General features: G+C 39.1%; 1 protein-coding gene across 1 annotated transcript in view; it reads right to left on the reverse strand.

The window, feature by feature from the left end:
* The window catches only part of BMT2 (base methyltransferase of 25S rRNA 2 homolog), a 34,409-nt gene extending 13,517 nt beyond the window's left edge, over positions 1-20,892 (reverse strand). Inside the window, exons 1-3 of the mRNA XM_040595288.1 lie at positions 20,646-20,892; positions 8,994-9,135; positions 443-598 (exon numbers count right to left, since the gene is read on the reverse strand). Coding sequence (XP_040451222.1) covers positions 443-598; positions 8,994-9,135; positions 20,646-20,883 — 536 coding nt within the window. The 5' untranslated portion in view covers positions 20,884-20,892. The remainder of the gene's footprint in view (positions 1-442; positions 599-8,993; positions 9,136-20,645) is intronic.
* Positions 20,893-22,463: the final 1,571 nt, after the last annotated feature.

The following is a 22,463-nucleotide window of genomic DNA, read 5'->3' on the forward strand; positions in this document are numbered from 1 at the left end:
TGAAGAGAAAGTTTTAAGTACTCCGATATTTACATTTCGCACTTAGTACTTACATAAGCAATTGACTTTTCAACAGTGCTGAACAGCCATTAGATTCTAACTTAATTAACATCTCCCTTATTTCACCTCAAGGTTTAATATAAATTGCATTGCACACCAATGACATACAAAAGTGAAATTGCTCTAACACTTAAATGAAGATGACTCAGTTGTCATTCTCAACCAGTTTTTTTATGGCATCCATCAAAATATACTACAATGTAAGTATTTCTCAAAACATGTACGTATTCACATGAAAATCCCCTTTCTTAACTATTAAAAATACATCAGATTGATCTGATATGGGGGAAAAAACGTCCAGGTAAGTCTTACCAAAGCAAGGGGGGGGTGGGGGGGGGGGGGGGGGGGGGTGCAGGAAGCCTGGAAAACAAGTAAGACTTACTCTTCTGTTATAGCTTCATGATTTGTCAAGCCAAAGTTTGGCAAAGGATCTTCAATCTTGGGAGCTGGAGTGGTGTTTGAAGCAAGAAGTGCTCTTTTTTCATCTTTTTCAAGTGCTTTTCTTTTCCCACCGTTCTGAAAATATTCTCGGCATACACTGAAAAAGACAAAAAGAAAAGTTCCCCAGAAAAACAGAATGCTATTTGTGGTCATTACTATAGATAAGACACAAGACAGAGGTTTAAGAGATAGAAGTGCTGTCAGCTTTTAGACATGTCCGGGTTTTACTGCAACTTTGGTAGATCAGCTTTAGGAAAGATGCAATACACCCAAAGAGACATGGGAAGTCACATGGTGTTTTATTCCCAAAAATTAGGCTGTAAGTCACAGTTGAGTAAACAGATTAAAAATAGTTTTATCTGGACAGATCTTTAAAGCAAAACTGCCAAAGTCTTGTCAGAACATCACCAGAGGGTACACTTCAGCTGTCACCTGAGCACCACTGTTCTTCACCGAAGTGAAAAGAATTATTAACTAGCTCCCCATAAATGCAAGGGCTTCTGAAACACTCGTGTCTTAAAAGGCACATAATGTGGGGGAAAAGGAACATAATCCAGGCCTATGGGCTAAGTTACATATACCAGTTTTTAATTTTAATTGACTCTGCCTGGGGTGTTTTTAAGTAACTGATATCTGCAGTAGCTGTATTATTGTGGAAGACTTACTTTAGCTTCCCATTTTTTCCCCCATACGTAATTATTTCGCTAATAGGAACCAGAACAAAACAATCTGATCATACTTCAACAGAAACGTTAACCAGTTTAAAGCAATGAATGTTATCAAAAAAGTTAAATTGCACCTGCATACTTCAACCAGTAGTTCAGCACTAGGGTATGAGAAGCAAACATTATGTTAGAAAATAACTGAATTCTGTCTACAAAATAGAACTAGAATTGGAAACAATTCATTGCTCAAATTAAAAAGCCTGACTCACCCTGCACAAAACAGTATTTTTAATTAGATGTGCCAGCCAAGTATTTGCATGGAATGTTTCACAGAAATAGTACTTGTTTGAATGTTTTCGTAACAACCCATTTTTATGATGTTTTCTTGAAATTCACTCAATTTTCCTCTACCAAAGCTGCAGAGGTTTGAAGGAAACATTCCAGAAAACATAAATTCAAGCGTAGTTTAATAACACCTTATAAAAGCAGGGTCAAGATAACATAGTATTTCACATTACATATTCAGGAAAGGACATGTTGGTATAATACTGCATTTAAATCACAAATAGAGACAAGGACTTGGAATACACAGGCCTTACCTAAGTGTTGGTGCTATTAATGCACCAAATATATCCAGCCACTCCACCATATAAGATGTGAAGGAAAAGAGTCGTTACATTTGAGTTTCTCGAGTATGTAAAGGGAAACATACACAATCAAACAGAAATTGCTTTACTCCAAGATGGTAGAAAATGATCTCCTTGAATCAGTAAACATATAATTACAGTAGCACATTATGTCCAGGTTTCTAATTCTTGCCATAAGGGGGGTAAAAAAAAAAAGTTAGCCTGGACACATTCCTGTGCTGACATGCTTATAGGACCTCAAGATCAAAACTGACCTGTCTAAAACTCAAAGCACAAGCAAGTTTTACTTGCTCAAGTAGGCCCTAGGCATTCTTGCACTAAATATAAAAAGTCTAAAACGCTGACAGTAACCTTAGAGCAGAAAACACAGCTATGTAAGAAATAAACTCAGTAAACATTGTATTTACAATCAACAAGTTTATTGTTGCAATTCCTCAGCAACCAAAGCTATTTTCAGACCAAAGAGAAGTGAGGTGTAATAAAGAAATAAAATCCACATCTTAACAGTATGGGGCAACATCGCATGCAGAAGCATGAACAGCAGTCGAGGCTGCAATACTCTCAGATATATAGACTGTGAAACCATACCAACTCCATTCATTAGAGACTGTATGTATGGAAAACCAACAATTCTAAAATTAAGAAAGTTAAAGCAGAAGTAGCTAGTCATTTAGCTTAGCAGGGACGAGATTTAACACATCAGGAAGCCAAAGAAAAACCTAGAAAAAACACCTGAATTATTGCTGGTATGCTAATAGAAGTCTATTTTCACTGTATTGTGTTATTTGTTCATAAGCATATGACCAATGTAGAACTATTTAGTTCTGTGTCATTTAGTCAAAGAAATGAAACAAAACAAACCCCTTTTTCCTCACAATTTATCAGTCACCTTGCTACTTTGTTAGCATCTTGCAGTCTTTACATTTTTAAGTCTTTTTTTTCCTCATTACATGTCTTAAAAAAATCCAGAATCAATGGCAGGCAGCGCCATTGATGCTGACATTTAAGTTGCAACATATTAAAAAATTCACAACCTCAGGAGAATGTATTGCTTTTTCCCCTTGACTACAAATGTTACCAACCTTTTAACTCCCTAGAAGCAAGTGTTGCCCCGCTAGACACTTAATGAGCTGTTGCACTGGAGAATTACCTACTCTGAGTGTAGTGTAAGCTCCTTTCATCACGGAGAAGCCATTTCTTCCTCACTGGTACTGGTGCAAAAAAGAGTTTTTTCCATCCTTCTACCCCTTTCTATCATGCCATCTGAGCTCTCGTAATTCTATATTCTTCTTAACTGATCTTCCTTGTCTGCACAGAAGACTATCAGTCAGCCATGAGAGGAAGCACCTTCTTTTCTACTCCTGGGTAGACAGAGGGGCCAGAGCCACAAAGACAGCAAGCTGGGTGAAATTCTTCACATTCAGATCCCAGTCTGTATACCCATGCAGTACCACAAGGAATAAAAAGAAAAAAAAAAAAAAGGCCCCCAACCAAATCCACCCGTCCAAACAAAAAACCACCAATCAAATCCAACTATCCAAACAAAAAACCCCAGGCAACACTACACTTCATAACCACTGAGGGTTATCGCCATTTTACACCTTTCTGAAATCACTGTGATTCTGGCAGGACTACTGCATGTTGCCCTTTTGGCTCCTGAGGCCTCAGAGGAGCTGTGCACGTACTCCGCTCATTGAAGCGGACCTCACACCTACTAAGAGTAACAGGGAGCATGTGAGCAGTCACTGCACAAGAGGTAACCAGAGGTAATGCACTCTGTAGCTTACTTCATGGTAACTCGTTGATGTAGCCATATGTTTAACTTCACGGCCATTACAAGCTCTCATTGATCACACTGTGGTTTTGAGTATGCTGTTATGTAAGACTCTACATTTAACAACTGTCCAAATTAATGAACAGAGCATCTCAATTACCTACAAAAAAAAATTAAGGGATCTGTTTTATAATTCCGAGAGCTGACATGGCTCCATTTTTAACTGACATTCAAGCGTTCAGTCTTTGATGATACAATATTAGCTCTACAATTAATATACTTGTTTGTGAAGAATTACGCAATTTAAATGCTAACTGAACTAACACTTACTACAGTTTACTCAAACTGCAAAATAAACATTTCGGGTCTAAATTGTTCAAGTTTGCTGGCAGAGGAATGGGTGAAGTATAAGTTCATCTCTTTGCTTTAAAAATAGAGTAAATAATAACAAAGTCATTGAGGTATTTCCTCAGTGCAACTTATTTTCTATTCTTCCTTAAATGTTAAACAACCTTCTTAAGTTCAAGTTGACCCCACTGCTCCACCATTTGGGCTGGACACATCTAGGGAGTTTCAGTAAAAGCCAATATGAATACATATTAATTTATTAATACTCTCCAGAAATTAAAGAGAAGCTTTTGTTTTCAAATACAGTGACCAAAACCAAGGGGTTCAATAGGTTATATAATAATAAAAAGAAAAAACTATTGAAGGGAGCATTGCCAAAGAAACACAATATGAAATGTAAAACCCATGAAAGAATCAGTAGTTTGTTCTTCTTGTTGAGTAATAACGAACAACTATGTGAAAGCTGGCATGGTCAGCTTTTATCATAGCAAAAAGCAGTTTCTGATGGCTGTCATCAGTTCTTGAGGGTTTCAAGCAGCCAATTTTACAAGCTAAGAACTGACATAGTCCGTTTTTTTCCCCTTCTGCTTTATAACAAGGAAAAGGTGATCTTAACATACGTTCCTTATAATGTTCAATAACCAAAACCTAATATAGAAGATGAAGTTTGGGAAAGTACAGAGAAATAACGTACTTCCCTTTAGAGCTGAAAGTCTGGACTTCTTGTCATGGTTTGTCTGCAAAACATTTCTCCCTTTCTCCCACACACTGAGGAATATGTTTATTAATGTTGACTGACAGAGCTGCTGGCCTAAAAAAGAGCATAAACTCTTCTATAGGTTTAACCTACCCACGCCCTAACCTCTAAAGAAAAATCAAAGAAGGGAGAATTCTCAATTGCCCTTACACACATTAATCATACCTAGAAGAGCAGAAAAGTTTCCTCTGGACTGGGAAAAATTTTGTGATTCTCATGCGCACCCAGCTTTGGGTTATGGAAATCCTGTATTCAGCATAGGTGATGGCACTAGGTTTCTCAATTTAAAGCATTAGAATTTTTTATCATCACATTTTGTTATACTTCAAGTTGAGAAACTTGTATACATTTTTCATTTTTCATATTTGGTCTCAGTTCTAGGGTTTTGACACATTTTCCTTTTTGAACATCCATTCAGTCTTCCAAACCCAAACAGGATCAACTTTCCAGTTCTAGCAGAGACCTTTTATTCTCAAAGATCCTTGAAGAGATTACTTAGCCTTCTCGACTTTTAACTAGACAGTTCCAGTTTCTAAAAAAAAAAAAAAAAAAAATCCAAGGCTTTTGCAGAAAAAAATTAGAAGATTTTTGATCATTTCTTTGTCTTTCTTGGGGTTGAGCTGTTATTTGTTATTTTTTAAATGCAGTGGCCAAGGTGATGTTTTGGCTAAGAGCAATATTAAAAGTCAGAGGACTACTTTGCGCATCTTGTGGACAATCTCATTAACACACTCCAGTATAATATTTGCCTTTATTGGAAAAGCATCCTATGACTTTCATTTTCAGCTTGTGGCCTGCTACAGAATCCAAATGGTTTTCTAAAAGACTGACACAACCAATTACTCCCTGGTCTGTATTTGTATAGTTGACAACACTGTTAATTTTAATCCTGCTCTCAGAGTAACAGTCCTTTGCTGTTTGGTCTCATTTGCAAATTTAATAAACAGACATTATTCTAGCAGACTGCTAATGAAAATATTGATTAGTAATGGATGCAGGGACAAACACTGAGAGTCCTCAGTAAATCACATTTTTAAGACAAGCTTCTAACATCTATTCTCTGCAAGTTTTTCCAAAGAGTTCTGTACTCACCTGATATTAGCTTCATCAAGACTACATTTCTTCAGTTTGCTCATGAAACAGTCAAAAAACTTTTGAAAAAAAGGCAGGTCTAGATAGTGTTTTGTCATGATAGTTAGAAGTACAGACCTTTTTTTTACTATAAAAAAAAAATAGCCAGGTCAACACAAGTCTTAACACTGCAAAAGCAACAGAAAGAAGCAAACCTGCTGGTCTAGCTTATTTTGTTCTAACTAGAACCAGAACAGGCTGGCATTCATTGTCCATACAAAGGTTCGCCAGCCTACCTATGCCAGCAAAAATCAAGAGTTAGGACAATTATTCAGGGTAAACCAACTTTAAACCAAAATAGGATAAGACAAAGTTTTGTGTTGTAATACAAATGAAAGAAACCCAGAAACATTAATTTCCAAATACCATTTGTTACTCTGTATTCAGTTTTCTAAAGATATAAAAAGAAAGCAAGGGTAAAGACAGTTGAGTGTTATCCAGGCTTTTTACACAACCACTCAGGGGATCATTGACCTGCATCTGGAAGGGGGTAACATTTTAATCCCTCTTCCCCCTGCCCCTCTCCCCAGTTAACAGTTGTATAACGTCACCCTGAAACAACAAATAAAACTGGCCCTATACAGTGCAGCGTATGGTCATCAGCACAGTCTATGATGCACTGCCTTCCATCTTACAGAGTTTCTAAGGTCTGGATACGTGCTTGTTTAATTCAACAACTAACAAAAGTAAAATAAAAAGTTTTATGACACCTGGTTTAAGAATTAATGTCAGAAAAAGCATTTTTTTCAGTGTCTTCAACTAAATAGCTAGACTGAATTTTGAAAGGAGAACCCTACCGTATTCTCTGATTTACTTTATCAGGTGCTGGTTTGTAAGAGAATACAAAGAAAAAAAACCACTTTTTTTTCCTTTCATTAACTAGTGGAAACAACACGTCTCAGATTCAGACCTTTGAAAAGTTCTTTCTTCAATTTAAAACAAAAAAGCTTAGACTATCCTTTCTTCAGCAGGCATACACCAGTGGTTCCAAAGTATTTTCAGCATTCCACTCCCAAATTAAATTTCATCTAATACACATCAACTACCTTCCTGCTGTCATGGTGATACAGCACTGAGCAAAAGCTTTCACTGAAGTCTCATGCAAGTTCTCTTCCGTGCAATTACACACCCAAACACAAGGAGGAGTAAAATCCGTGGGACCTGCCATCTGTATGGCATAACTCTTGGCCCTTTGAGAAGGAACAAAAAAAACCCTGTGCAACACAATGTCAATCTGATGTGTTCTGGCATCTAGCCATCCAGGCTTTGGTTTAATCAGAGACAAACAGAAGTGAAGAGTACCCCTCTTTTTCTACAACTGTAAAACTCCTGACCCCTTGACTTTGCAAATTGAGAAGGTATGTGTGCTTTAACTGAAGTTTTATACTGATTCTTTTCTTAATATGAGTTCATGCTGCAAGGTCCAAACTGGACACTTGCTTAAGTGTTTACTTTGTAAATCTTGTAGGAACTAGAAACAGAAACCAAGTGCGACAGAGCCAAAACCCTTCAATACAGAGGCCATGAACTGTTCCTCCCCTGTCCACAGGGAACGTTTCCCAGCCCTACAGGGTAACAGGCAAGCTTGCCACAAGCTCAGGATACTGTTTAATTGAAACTAAAGTAAGTGCACACAGCTCTATTGAAAACCTTTTCACATATTAGTTGACAATCAAATTGTAAGAAAATATCAAGCAATATTCCATGGGAATCTGCCCTGGGTCCTGTATAATTAGTTTTTGCACAGATAACCTGAACATTGGAACAGTCAGTACTCCTCTTAACTGATCTGCAAACAATGCCAAGCTGAGGCAGGGGGGGGAAAGATGCTGCAAGTCACAGTATTAGTATTCAGTATGATTCAAGAGAGTGTAATTTAGTGAAGAGAAATACAAATATCAGCATTTCCACAGAAGTAATGAATAGCACAAATACAAGAAAACAACTAGCAACTAAGCAAGCCTGTAAAAAAGAAACAGGCAGTTGGGATCACAAGTGAACATAATCAATGCCAAAACCAAACATAAAAGCCTAAAAGCCCATAGAAAACCCACCAAACAAGGTCAACAGCATAAACAAGAGTTTACTACAACCTCAATAATATTTACTTTATTTATCCCCGACAAGGCCATTGGAACACTATCCATTTCGGGGCATAGTTCTTTACAACAGATTAACCTCTCTTGCAACCGGAATAAGGATACACAAAACTTGTCCAGAAAAAGATATGCAAAAAACCCCCATAGTTAAGTTTAAGTTAAAGGATAAAATATTAATATGTAAAGGAATGGTTTTCAAATATTTAGAAGTCTATGGTAGGGAAAAAGGAAACCAGCTTGTTATTACTTACTGCATTTCCAGAAGCCACAGAACAGGTTGAGTTGCCACCAAGATGTACTCTAGATGAATTGTTTCACAGTCATTCCTCCTACTTTTTTTTTTGTTTTGTTTTATGGGCTCAAAGGACCCATATAATGAATTTAAATTTAACGATACCATATCTGCTGTTCTTTAATGCCTTTTGCTCTGCACTTTGCAACACTCACTTGCAGAACCTACAGACTGGCACACAAGATTATTTTCACTTGTATAAAGTCATTCCCAAAGACAGAACCATTGATAAATTCTCTTCCCAGTTAGATTTCAACAATATTTTGTTTTATTCTGCCATACAAATTCCATGGTATGCCTTGGATGCTGACTGCGTGCAGAAATCCTAAGTGACCAACATTTCTCCTTTTAGGAATTTGTTTTCCAAGTATTGAAATATTTTAGCTGAACTCACTTAATGACTTTACAAATAGGAAAACCCAACAAAAATTAGATGTTTATGACATATAGGAATTTAAAAGTTTAAAATCCACTTAAAACAAGTTTCACAGAGGTTAAAGTCTGCTGCAAGAGATTGAGACTCGAAAATTAAGCACCAGAGATGGGCATTTAGGAATCAAACACTATTGGACACACAAACCAAACCAAAGCCCTGAAAAATTACACTTCATAAGCTATTTCCTTAGTAAGCTGGAACAGTAAGAAGGTGTTTGTTTTAGAAAGTAATAAATCATTAACGTCTTATAAACAAATAAAAAGCAAAAAAAAGTTTAAGCCCTGTATTAAATTATTGCAAGTAGAAGTGTACAATTGTGTCTTTCAAATACATTAAGACTTACCTGCAACACCATTCAATTCGGCCTTCCCCTTCACAAGTTTTTGCCCAGTGATTATCTGCAAGGTTTTTCATTGCCACAGCATATTCACACAGAGTTTCTTCATCCTCACAGTGCTCACGCCAGATCTTATCAAAGTCTCCCACTAAACAAAACAACAAAAACATGTGCACATTAGATACAAAGCAGTTTATTATCTCCATGGCAAAATCCCCATCTTCCAGTTAAAAGATGTTACATAACGCCCCAAGATATTACTTCACCTGCACGCAACAAAAACAAGGTCCCCTTTCTCTAGTTAAACACACACACAAAAAAATAATCCAGGTTTTGAAGGAAGGGACTATCAAGTACTTGAGAAGCTAGCAGTATTCTCAGTATACTGATTTTGTTCAGTTTGCTCTGTGAAATTCAAGTCCCCAGGAAGTTTCACTTTCAGGTTTCTGTGCATAAGCATTAATGTGACAAACATTTTAGAGATGGAAGACTGAAAGATTTTCTAGAACATTCATGTTCATGGCAAATACTGTGGATGATATTACATGTAACAATACCAAAAAAAGTTTAACCCAGAATACAGATTTCTATGGATACATTGGAAAAGGAATTGAAGCCTTCATTGATGTCTGCCTAATCTAGCCAGTCCCAATGAATTTGCTTCTAGGGGACAGTATGGAACAATCAAACTATGGTCAGGAAATCACAGGTAAACTCGCCTGCTGATCCCTAGGGACAAATTTATTTCCATGTGCATCACCTTGCTGAAAAGAAGTCTTGCAGATTAAGTTCTGTCACTTCGAAGTCATTAAACATGATTTCCCTCTCTTTTGCTGCTAAGTATCCACTTCTGCTAGTTTGCTTTACATAATGTACTGCTAAACAAAAACAAGGTAAATGCTAGTCTGGCTAGCCACAAGTCTTATTGTGGTTTCTATAGCACGCAACTCCCTGGTATACCTTACTTAAAGGATATTTCTGCCTTAAAGAAAAACTCCAGTACAATCTTCACTAATTCCTTTTGTTTCTTAGTCACAAATGTGAGTACGCATCTTTTATATATATAAATCTGTAGAATAAGAATTATCTACTGATTTTGCACCTACAAGCTGACACAGCTAAAAACAAGTTTTCAAGAGCAGAGTTACACTTCAAGGTTTCACATGGTTCCAGACCAGGTTTTGTAGCAACTTCATATTAAAAATATTTTAAAAGTGTATCAAGCATAAGCTAACTATTAATGTCTGCTAAAGCCTGCAAGTAGCTTACCATATGACCTGTCCTTCTCATATCAGTAAGAGATTTCTGTTCCTAACCCACTTATGGCAATTTCTTCGATGTGCTTTGTTTTAACTAGCAGTAAATAACAGATTTCTTCCAGTAGCAATCTTTTTTTTTCCCTCATGCAAAGTAGTAACAAGGCCTTACCTCACCTGTCCTCCACTTAGAGCAAGACTGGGTATGACAGACAAGTATAGACAGCTGCATACTTAGAAAATTTAAACCAACCATCCAGGTTACTCCCTGTTCAAGTTTGGGTTAGGGAAGTCACTGCAATTTTCTCTTCTAAAATAATCATCTAGCACACTTGTACAATCATCAAAATGAGTCATGTTTAAAATTAGGTGTTTATACTCCCTTGTGTGAGATGGAAGGTGAGATGGAAGGGAGTGGCCATGATTTAGTTTTAACAAAATAGGAAGGCTAAGCAAGAAATCACATTCTACTTGCTACTCAACTAGCACATATAAGAAAGTTTTTAGGCTGGACAAAAGAACGTAACAATATTTGAGAGACAGCCCTCATTAGTTCCCAAATGATCCAAGTTCAAGGAGATATGCTTAAAAGAAAAGGTGGTCATGGTCACCAACTGACCGCCCAAGACACAGGCAGGCCCTCACAGGGGTTACTACCAAAACCTGGGGGTCACTTTTCAAGAGCTTTCAGGAAAGCTTTGTGTAAAAACAATCAAGCAGGACAGAACATACTCTACTAGCAAAAAAAAGAGCAAGAAATGGTATAGACAGTGGCCTACCAGCAAAGGGGGCAAAACAAGCATAACTCCTATGAATCTTCATTTCTTGTGTCAGTGCAGTGCAGAACTTATACAGCACCAAGCCAGAAAGCACTAGCCAAGTTCAAAGTGTATTTCCAATGGCCAGTTATGGTGGAATTTAGATAAAGTTTCATTTTCTGACACAATACTCTGAATGTTAATGCATGTTCCAGACAACTGCAAAATACTTGAATGACACGTAGCTGCTAAAGTTTTGTTTCAAGAATACACTACTAATTAGAAAAAAGTAAACAAGTGAACACTTCCTGAGGGAAAACATCACAAATACAACATCCCACATTTAATATTGTTCTTTTAGTCCATTACTTTATTTGGTCTATTCTTAAGCAATGATACTATTTCCAAACACCACTTCTTAAAAATTAAGAAATAGATGGGTAAGAAGAACTATGCAAAGACCAGACATTCTTAACTAGCCTCCACTAGTAACTTACTACTTTTTTATAGCAAAGTAATGATGCCTCCTAACACCAAATACTGCTTATAGCAACTCTTACTATTTCCTTCCGAACAAGGTAGTTTGCACCTCTCTCTGAAAGTCAGGTGAGGGTCAAAAGAGTCCACAGATAAGGGATCTTGAATTTAGATATACAGCAACAGACCTAGAGGTGACTACTAGCACTCTGAGACATGAACTTTGGGTTACTACAGAGCTGTCTATGACAGCAACAGCTTCTTGGCACTCAGCTAATAGGAAAATAAAACTGAATGATAAGGACTATTAGGAGAGATAGTCAGAACAAAAGTGAAAAATTCATCACAAAGTAATTCTGTCACACTTCCTATATCAAGTCTGGGTGAACTTCCAGTTTGTTTTCATCTACCAATACTGAACATCTAGAGATACAGAAAATGGCAACATGGGGCAGATACAGTACAGCTTCTGTATGAGGAACACCTAAATAGAGGTAAGGAAAAGGCAAAAGCAGGAGGGGACAGAACTCTGCAAGATCACAAGTGACAGAGGGAAGGTAAGTAGGGAACAACTTCTGGTTGTTCTGGGAGTAGGAGACATTCAGGAAAAACATTAAAAAAAAAAAAGACAGCTTCAAAGCAAAAAAAAAGTTACTTCTGGACAAAACGTATAATTATGCTTAAAGTTCATGTAGTGGAGCAAGCTAAGAGAAGAAAGTCTGGGACAAAGTCCATATTCAATGATGCAGTTTTTAACACAGGAGCTCCTAGACTATGAAATCGCCGAAAGAGTGAAGCAAGTCTAAAGTGATGCTCCAGCAGCATTTCTCATATATTCTTGTTTAAGCATCTGCTGTTGACCCACTGTCAATACCGGGCTTGATATGATGCCCGTTTGCCTGCCCTTTCATTAATGTAAGCTCCAGAACAATTGCAGACAGGGTCATCTTAACACACTGTCACAACTGCACGGGGACTTTCAAAGAAGGGTCTGAGGTCCAGTTTTCCTTGAGCAACTACCATGGCAGTGTGTTGCTTTGGGTTCCCCTCCCCATTCTTCTCCAGGGTGAGCTTTGAGAAGACACAGACAAGTGCATTAGATTTACAGGAACTTTAATTCCATAATCATGCCCCAAAACAGAGTTGAAAATGCAAATAATGAGATTTTTGAGGTAGTGACTACAACAGGTCTTGCAACATCCACTTTCAAACCGATACCCAGAACACAGTAGAGCTAGGTATTAAAAATTTTCAAACAATACAGTATAATCTACTGTGTATTAATTTTTCAAGCAATACATTATAACCCATGTGCAAATACTGCATTAACTCTAGTGGAGTTAAACATTTATTTATGAATCATTGCTTGTGTAACCAAAAAAACCCAGTAAAATATGCAGGAAGGTTTCACCACAAAACTAATGGTTACTAAAGATATAAGATAAATAAAATCTTCTGTTAAGCAATCAATAATGCTGTAAATTGAACATAAGTTTGTGGTAGGCTAATCTAAAGGAATAATAAAAAAAAGGTTTGCATCTTCAATTGCACCTTAAAGTTAATATTTGATTTAGTGCATTAAACTTTTAGTCTCGCATACTCATGACCATACTACAATCTGATGTGTAAGGCTACTTGACACTCTTACTATGCACTTGGAGATCACCTTTTACGCGACTTAAAACCTGTTTTGAGCACCGACTGACTTCAGAAATCTTCATACACTTCAGATCTCCATCAACAAACCAGTTATGCCAACATCCAACTAAAAAGTGTGATTGGCAAGACTGGCTCACAACAGAAGTTTCACATACCTCTCAAATCACTACAGTGCCATTATTTTAAAATTATTTCATGTTTGTTTTCCTCTCTATCCAGAATTGCCTAGCAAATAAATTACCTATTCTTCACCTTGATGATTAACTATTTCATTAAAAACAAGAAAAGCCCACAGCCCACCTCTTTCCAGCAATTCTGTCAGTGAATAAATGACTGACCAACTTGCAGGTTTTTGTAACACAGCCTTTTCCAATGCAGTAACAAAAATCCAATACTATTTACCTAAAGCAGAATAGTCCCTCTAAACAGTTTCCACTCACATTAATATTGCCCACATAATGGCTAAATCATACCCCAAACTCAACCACAGAGTAATCAGCAGTTGCTGAATCCTGTCAGAGAGAGAACAGGTCAGGCACGTTGAAGTTATTTTTAAATTATCCTAATTACAAGATAGTTTTAATTGCGGGTAACAGCAACAGAGACTTAACGTTAGTTGTAAGTTTCAACAACTGAAAACTTTTAATAAAGAAGAAAAAGAATCATACAAGCTCTGTAAGAACTCTCCTTATTCTACATTTATTTACAAGACTGTATCAAAGGTCCCCAGCACAGCATGAGCAGACCAGGTTTGCCATTCTTGGCAGGACAATTTCTCACCAGAACTCTTCTCTATAGGCAGCCTATTTTTAAGAACAAAACCCCAGCTTTCTTTCATCCTATTTTTGTTTGTCTTTTTTATTTCTAAGACATTTCTTTACAGAGTGTTAAATGTAATAGTCATTTAAGGTATATTTATGAAATAAATAGAAAAATCAGTCTTCTGCTTCTGATGGAACGAGTCATATCAACTAGTATTTTAAACAAAACACAATCCTCTATATAAAAGAAACAGAGCTCAGTTTTGCTAAAGGCAATATTTTTCATTTTTGAATGGGATAAAACCCCAAAAAACTGATCTGAATAATTCCCTTTTATCAAGCAATAAAATAGTTAAGTCAGAGATTTAAAAATTCTATCTGCACCCACAAGACGAGCTTCGTAAGTACTATTTTCCTTAATTCCATCAGTGCTCTTCAGAAAAATAGTGCAGTCATCTCTGACAATCTCAAAAACAAATACTAAATACTTCATCACTGAACAAGATTTTGCATCCCAAAATTTAACTGACATTGTGCGTTTAAACTTCAGGCAGATGCAATGTGGACTTAGATCTTAATCAACAACTCCCCCCAAAAGAAAGTTTTTTAATATTCAAGGAAAACTGGAATTAGAACAGCCATTATTTCCTTTTGGAAAACTACAATTTTCTGAATTCAAAGTGGCTGTAATTGGGGCAGGGGGAAGACCAAACAAAGGTTTTGAAGTCTTGGCTACCGACATGCTGATAATTTTAAATGTAAAACCCCACAATTTAATCCACTCCCTTTTCAGTATGTCTATTTAACTCCTATGTACACCTTTAATGACTCTGGTAGAGAAGAAAATAAGCTCAAATACGTTGAATAACAATGAAAGCTAGGAACAGAAGTTACACATTCATGTTTGTACAATAGTTACTAATAAAGCTCTTTGAATTGCTCATTGGAAAAAGCAAACCTATCCCCACAATTAACAATCTGGATAACTTCAGATGACAGGCTGCTGGCCATAGCAACACCTAGCAAGATCTTTGAGCTTTCTTTTTTGTTGTTGATGGCAACAAACTGGGGAATGCAAAAAATCCATCTCATTTGCAGTCCCTTAAGACCACCTCTCACTGCTGGCAAGAGTAAACTAGCCTCTACAACATGCCAAAGTGTAAATGGGAAAAGCAACCCTACATAGTCCACTGCTCTAAAGCTGAAATCAAATTCCTATGAATATCCCAACAAAATTTCCTTGTCTTGTCAGACTTGTCAGTTGAAATTTAGCTTTACTACTAAATGCCTGAATGCTGTGGCTATGATTAGTAAAATTAATTACATGAGAAATATCAGCTAATATTATGCTAGTCACAATTTTCAGTGTATACAAGATAAACTAGAAACTAACTGAACATCTGTCTTACTAAAACAGCATATCCAGTATTTCTTGTAAAAGACATTAGGTATTTTCGGCTTCACTGTTTTCCAGTTTCACATGTCTAAATACAGAACATGAACTTCAACTCAAAGTTAAAGCAACTGGAGCTAGTATTTTCCTTCTCTTGTCTGACCAGTGTTTGCTTTACATTTCTTAGGATTTACCTGAAATATTTCACAATAAAGTATTTTAAAAAATAAATAAATCATAGAATCTCCTTTTCTCTATCTATCTCAATATCAATGTTCCTCCCTTCTACTCACACAGAAAGGATTCATTTGACCAAGCACGGATTTCTACATCTGACCTGTCAAGTAAACTTCCTATCTATCTGTTTACACTAAACAGACTCCCAGGGCCCAATTCATCTGCTATTTAAAGCATCTACTGGGGGTCAGCTTAGATCACCCTGAAGAATAATCTGTGTCTGTGATCTGGTGTAAATCTCTGATGGCTGTCACACAAACAGTGGGGAGCCCATTGGTGATAGTTTAAGCAATTACTGCCCTCAGGTGTTGGATTATTCTATAGGAACCTACCAGCCCTCTCTCTTCTTCCCCAAACCTGACTTTGTGGGATGGACTATGTGCTACACCTTAACACCACCAACACAGATGAACACATTAACAAAACCTACTGATTTTGGTAGATTTGTGCAAACACAGGAGCAAAAAAAAAAAAGTCAGAAGCAGGAGAGGCACAGGTAAAGATTTCATAATACTGACCCTGCAATTGGAACATCATCTTCCCTGCCAAGGCAATAAAGGAGCAGGGAAGAAGTTTACATATAGCTGTTTGTTCAGTGGCTGCAAGTCTGTATCGTAGCTTTTTTCAAAAATTTTCAAATTTTTCAAAAAAAGAGTTTTCAAAATTTGTGGACTAGCTAATGATACCAATGATTAAATCCCCCAAACTATCAAACATTATGGGACTTCTAATGAAAGTTTCACTGCAAAACTGTGGTGTGCAAACTGGAAGGGCAATTGTATCAATGCTCATGTCATAAGATAGCATCAAATTTAATTAAATGGATTTTAGTTTGTATTGCTTGAAAATGTAACAGTATTATAAAATGTCCCCCTCTTCCAAGAAATTAATGCGAGTGGGGAAAAGACAAATGGAGATCTTGAAAACTTAGGTTTATTTAACAAAAAAAAAAAAAGAGTAACAACTGTTAACTTACTGTGTAGAGTTCAGTGACAAAGTTTTCCTGTCCTGCGAAAAATGCCACTATTTCAAACTGTTTCCGGCTTCACATCAGGAAGAACTTAAGCTCTCTCAAGGTTTTTCATGAAAAACATGAGAGAGGAAGAGACCATAAAGCAACTGACTTCAGAGCCACACTTCTCACTCAAATGTCTAAACCAATTACCTACTCAGGCGACTTATTATTGTCAGGCAGGTTCCTGTAAATTCTTCCTGATTTTCTGGATCTGAAAAACCTCTTAGTAAGTTACTACCCATTTTCTTTAAAGTTTCAACAAATCTTTAAGGAATCAAACTAGGTTTGATTCCTAGGAACCTAGGAACGTTTCTATCAGTTTCTGTGATACAGTAACGAATATCAGGACAAGGATCAGTTCTGTGTGATTCTAAGCCTGAACAGCCTTAACAGGTGTATGGAAGGAAAAATTAAATGTTTTAGTGAAACACAGAAAATTATTGCATAAAATACCTTTACAGATACCTCAGCAACTGAAACAATTTATTAATGATTAGCTAAATTAGTTGACACATTCACTCAGTGTGGACAAGGACCAATCACCTCAATTTAAAAAATACACTTTTTTTTCTCCACTAAAAAACACAAACTCATTTTTTAAACAATTAAACCATTTTACAATAGATGACATAATACTACTGTCAGATCCACAGTGGTGAAAAAAAAGAATATCTTACAATTGCAAATTACCATATCTGCCATGGCATTTAAAATTACATGCTTCCCTTCTTTATTTACTAATTAAGAACAGAAAGGATGTAAGGGGAAGGGAAGGAAGTCAAAAAGGATGAAAAGAAAAAGGAGTGAAAAAAAGAGAAAAAATATAAATATTCCCACTAGAAGTCATACTAGATTAGTAATATCCTGAAAATAGGTAGAGGTAAGTACTAGTTACATGGTAAAAAAACTAAAAATTGTTGAAGAAAAAGAAATGCACTTCGATGCAAACTTAAAAGAATTTAAGCTGAACCATTTCAAACACAGCAAATGCTGTCATAAATATACTGGCATGCTCTGGGACTATCATATGACATGAACCACAGTACAGAAGTACATACAAAATCAATCTACTATACTTACAGGTACAAGAGGTTCAACAAATGCAGAAATTAAAAAAAGCCAAGATTCAGATTTGATGACATGATGCTAACTAAACTTTACTCTGGTAATTCCTTAGTAACTACAAAAAATTTACTGTGATGCATCCTTAGTTAAGATTTATTGCTCTTGCAGTTTTACAAGTATGCAACTTCTTCAGAAATGTGTTAGCTTGCAGTTTTGAAGCATATTGTCACTTTCCCACTGGTTCCTCTTCAAATACAGTGGCTTGCCTTTTACAATTGCCCGTTAAAACACAAGCCTTGCTAACATCAGCAAGGCAAATGAATTATCAAACCAGCTTATTACAATCAAGCCTGTATAACTTCTACCAACAAACATCTCATGAGAAAGGATGCATCTATTTCCCTTCAACACTTAAACAGAAGACAGTAACTTAGGATCATAGTACAATACCAGGGACTTTCTTAGACTTATCCACCCTGTGCAACATAATCATCCGCCTTCGAGAAGGATATTCAACATGCTTTTTCCTCCTACCAATAAAATTCATATGTAATTTATTTTACTGTCTACAGACAACGCACTGAAGTCCATTCAATGGCAATTCTGTATGCTTATTTAGACAAAATTGAAACTGGCTTCTAGCTTCATGGAACTCCACTAAACATGAAAAGAGGCAGACAAAACAAAAACACAAAACCAAAGAAAACCCCAAAGAAGGACAACAGAAGACTCTAGAATACAGATAGGTCTGTTTCTGCTTCATATGGAGGTTGACTGCGGAGTCAAGAGGTTTTCCAACTGTAATAAGCTGTAAGTGTATAACCAAGGATGCATTTTTTTCCTCTGCTCTTTCATACCCAAGTTAAAATTCAAATTATACTGAGAAATTACAGAAGATTTATTGGCTTTCTATTTCTCTTCAGCAAACTATCAACTTTAATTTTGTCAGTGCAATGTATTTGCCAGTCAGAGTTGCTGAGTATTAGAAAACAAAAAAATCCAAAAGATCCTTCAGAGGTCAAGCATGTCTTAGTATTACAATTTCAGAATGACATTAAAGGCATTTAGGAAGGAGATTCTCAAGTCTGCTTTTAGAAGCATAGAGAAACACAGGGAGAAAAGACTCCAAAGATAAAATTCTGAAGTTGAAAGAAGCTAAGGTATGAAGTACTATGACTACTAATAGCTAGTAAAGACCACCTATTATTGGCTGAGTAGGTAATGGGTGGAGTTCTCCTTGTTGCATAGATGTGATGAACTGTTTGGTTTTTAACTCTATCCATGAAAATACAGTGTTGCTAATTTAGAGAAACTAGAAAAGTCACCTTAAAGTTTCCATTAACACATGATTTACAGAAAATACAATGTAAATTAAGAGTACTATTGGCTCTTTTGCTTAACCAGCTACACACAACTTACCTTGGCATACTAATCTGCTCTTTGCCGAGAAGCAGGCTTATATAGACTTCCATGTAATTTAGGCTCTCATCTAAAAAACATTCAATTGTTACAGAGATTGCTCACTTTTTTTTGGTAAAGTTAATGGTGCCAGTGCTTATCTGTCTTAATCTGCAGGCACTCTGAAATACCAGATAAATATGAACTGCTAAAAGCTGGATTCCTTTGCCAGAATTTGCATGTTTAAACGTACTATGTTCCTTTCCTTAGATGTTGGGAGAGCAAGGGAGATCCTCCCTTCAGTTTTGGCTCATCAAGGCCAAAATAAACAGTAACTTTTGATCAGGGTCCAGATAGGTAGATATCTGTGCCCAAATCCCATGGACAGGCTCCTGTGGAGACTTCTGAAGTTCAGAAGGCAGTATGACCTCGTTTCTTTAACGGAAGTGTCATACACAGACATAGAGGAGCAGCAAGAACTCCTGCCTACAACAGGAAGAGTTCCCATTTTTATGTGTGTCCTTCTGGAGGTATGCACCAAAAAGCTGTGGACTCCCTGAAAGAATGAATGGATAAATATTTTGTAACCTGTGTTAAAACAAAGACTGAAGAGATCGTTATGGTCAACCCAAGGAGGCCAGAAATTTCAGTAAACAAATCTCAACTCTGACACTCATCTGAAAGCATTTCTGGGAAGGTTTTACACATTGCAATACCACCCATAAGAATCTTGCATAAGGGCGTTAATACTGATGACCTAGTAGATTTTTCAAGGACTCACAGTAATTTATTTTATAACAGCTTTTCCCCAACTCTCAGCTCTTTCACTTAGCGCTCCAGCCTGAGCTACATCTCCACCGTAAAAAGACAGAAGGGATAAACAACTCACAAAGACCCGTGCCTTTCCAGATCATCATTCAATCTCTCTCGGCATTCATGACCTACAGTCCTCACTCCTGCATATCCTCGGTCTGGAAAACACTGCTGTAGGACTTGGAAGCTGCCTGCGGTGAAAGGCCTGGCTATCTGCTACTGAACGTCACACGGAGCAGTAACATAGGGCTAGACGGACCTATGCCCAGGCACAGGTGTAGCACACCTTTAGCCAAGGGCACGTTTCCACCTCGGTGCATTATCCGTGCGCGCCAACCCTCTTTAACATCCCACGAGAAAAACTCCTAGAGATGCGCCATGAGCCCTCCCGAGCCAGGAAGGGGTCTCCGCCGCCAAGAGCGCAAGGAAAGCGGCACAGCCTCGGAAGACCGGCCCAGGGCTCCTCGGCGGGGCTGCGGGCAGCCCCCGGCAGCGGCACCCCGGGCGCCCGGGGAGGAGCAGGAAACGAGCCCGGCGCAGCTCCCAGCCGCTGCTCCCAGCCACCCCCCCCCCGACACACCCCCCTCGGCAGCGGTCCGCGGCCCAGCCGGCCCGCGCCGCTCCGGCGGCGGCTGGGGGCACCAGGCCGCCCCGCCCGGGGGGGGGGACGCACCGATCGGCGCGGAGCCCACCGCGGGAGCGGCTTCCCCTCCTCCTCGGCGGCGGCGCTGCGGCTCCCCGCCGGCCGCCCCCCGCTGCCAGCCCGGCTCCCGCCGTGAGGGGAGAGGGGCGGCGCGGAGCGGACGGCCCCCTCCCCCGCGGTTACCTTCCCGGTACTTCTTGCGCAGCCGCCGGTGGACGCTCTTCACCACCCCCGACAGCTTCTCCTGCTCCAGCTTCCGCTCCTGCTCCGGGGCCGGGGCGGCGGGCGGCGGCGGGGCGGCGGCGGCGGCCCCCGCGGGCCGTGGCTGTGGAACGGCCTCCATGGTGGTACCGCTGCTCCGCCGCACGCAGCCCGGCTGAGAGGTAGGCGTGAGCGCCGGGCGCTGTGGCAGGGCGGGCATGCGCGCCGCCCGCGCGCCGCCCCGCTCGGCATGCCGGGAGGTGGAGTCTGCAGCCCCCCCCGCCCCGCTCGGCATGCCGGGAGGTGGAGTCTGCAGCCCCCCCCGCCCCGCTCGGCATGCCGGGAGGTGGAGTCTGCAGCCCCCCCCGCCCCCTCAGGGCCGCGCCGGCGGGGCCATGGCGGGGCCCGGGAGCGGGTGGCGCCTGTGCGCCGTGAGGGCTTCCTGGAGATGTGGGTTTGCTTCGCTCCAGCAAAAGTTTCCACATCCCACAGCTGGAGCAGGTCACCCCGCGGCGCTTAATAAAGCAGGGGGGGAAATCAGGTGAAGAACAGACGGAAGGGCCTGGGGCAGCGCAACTTCGCAGCGGGGGCTCCTTTGCCTCCCTGCATTACCCTGGTTCACCGGCCACCCCAGAGACCCCTCTAAAAGATCTGAGGGTGAATCGCTCTGAAGTAGGGTGGTAAACCCCATTCCCCACCTACAAAAGACCTTGCAGAAACAAACTGAATTCAAAATGAGGTAAAGTGAACCTTGGCAGGTCAGTGTCAGTGGTGTGGAGATGGGTGTTTGAAGAGCATGGTTTTGTACAGGCTTTTTTTCTGTCATCGTGGAGCTGCTGGGCCCATTTCTTAGCAGAGTACCATTGCTGACCTTATCTGCTTGGAAATAACACCGAGCAATGCCTGCAGCCAGCAGAACTGCCCTTCACAGGTGAAGACACAGTGCTCTCTGCCCAGCTTCAGCCTTCCACCAAAACGAAAGTACTTCAGTTCTCTCATTCAGTCGTTGGAAACAGGATAAAACAAAACCACTCCTCACAAGATCAGGGCAGGGAAATCTGCCACGAAGTGGCTTGCTTGTTTGACTGGGCCAGAAGTAGCTAATTGTCTTCTCTGAAGATGTTCGAAAACATTAAGGAGGTAATTGCAGCTACAATTAAATCGGTGACAAATCTGACTCGGGTAGGGTCAAGATTTCATCCTAATAAGAAGTCAGTGACACACGCAACTTTATGCAGTAGGGTGTATAACAGCTCCTTATCAGCACTGTGTCAGTCCTGCCAAAAAGGTTTTACAGCTGATCAGAGAGCACGCATGATGTTGTTCTGCTTTTCTGATAAATTATTTTTGAAGGTGCAATTATCACGGCAAAACAGCAATGTCCAAACAAAAGCTTTTCATCATTACTGGCTGCAAAGACATCCCTTCTTCACTTCATGCTGAGCTGTGCAGGCAAATACTGCATCGCACCCATTGCCCTGGAAGTGGATCACACATTATGCCTAAAGGTCCAGCTTTTTCAGTAGTGTTAGTTTTCAGTAAGTGCTTAAAAACCTCCAGTGTAGTTCGGATCTTCCATGATATATTTACATGCTATTATGTATTTTATTGTGAGAATATTTCAATTTGAGTTTTTTTTCTCAAAATGCAGGAGAATAATGGAAGGAGAATTTAAATTTTTGCTACTGACATCAGCACTAAGAAAGGGAAAAGAAGTATAGTGATTGAGTTATTCTTTTAGCTGTACTTTTAATTTTGAAACTGAAGAAAATGATCATGCATTAATAAAAAAATATGTTA

Source organism: Falco naumanni, chromosome 5 (assembly GCF_017639655.2).
Source record: "Falco naumanni isolate bFalNau1 chromosome 5, bFalNau1.pat, whole genome shotgun sequence".
Classification (NCBI taxonomy): domain Eukaryota; kingdom Metazoa; phylum Chordata; class Aves; order Falconiformes; family Falconidae; genus Falco; species Falco naumanni.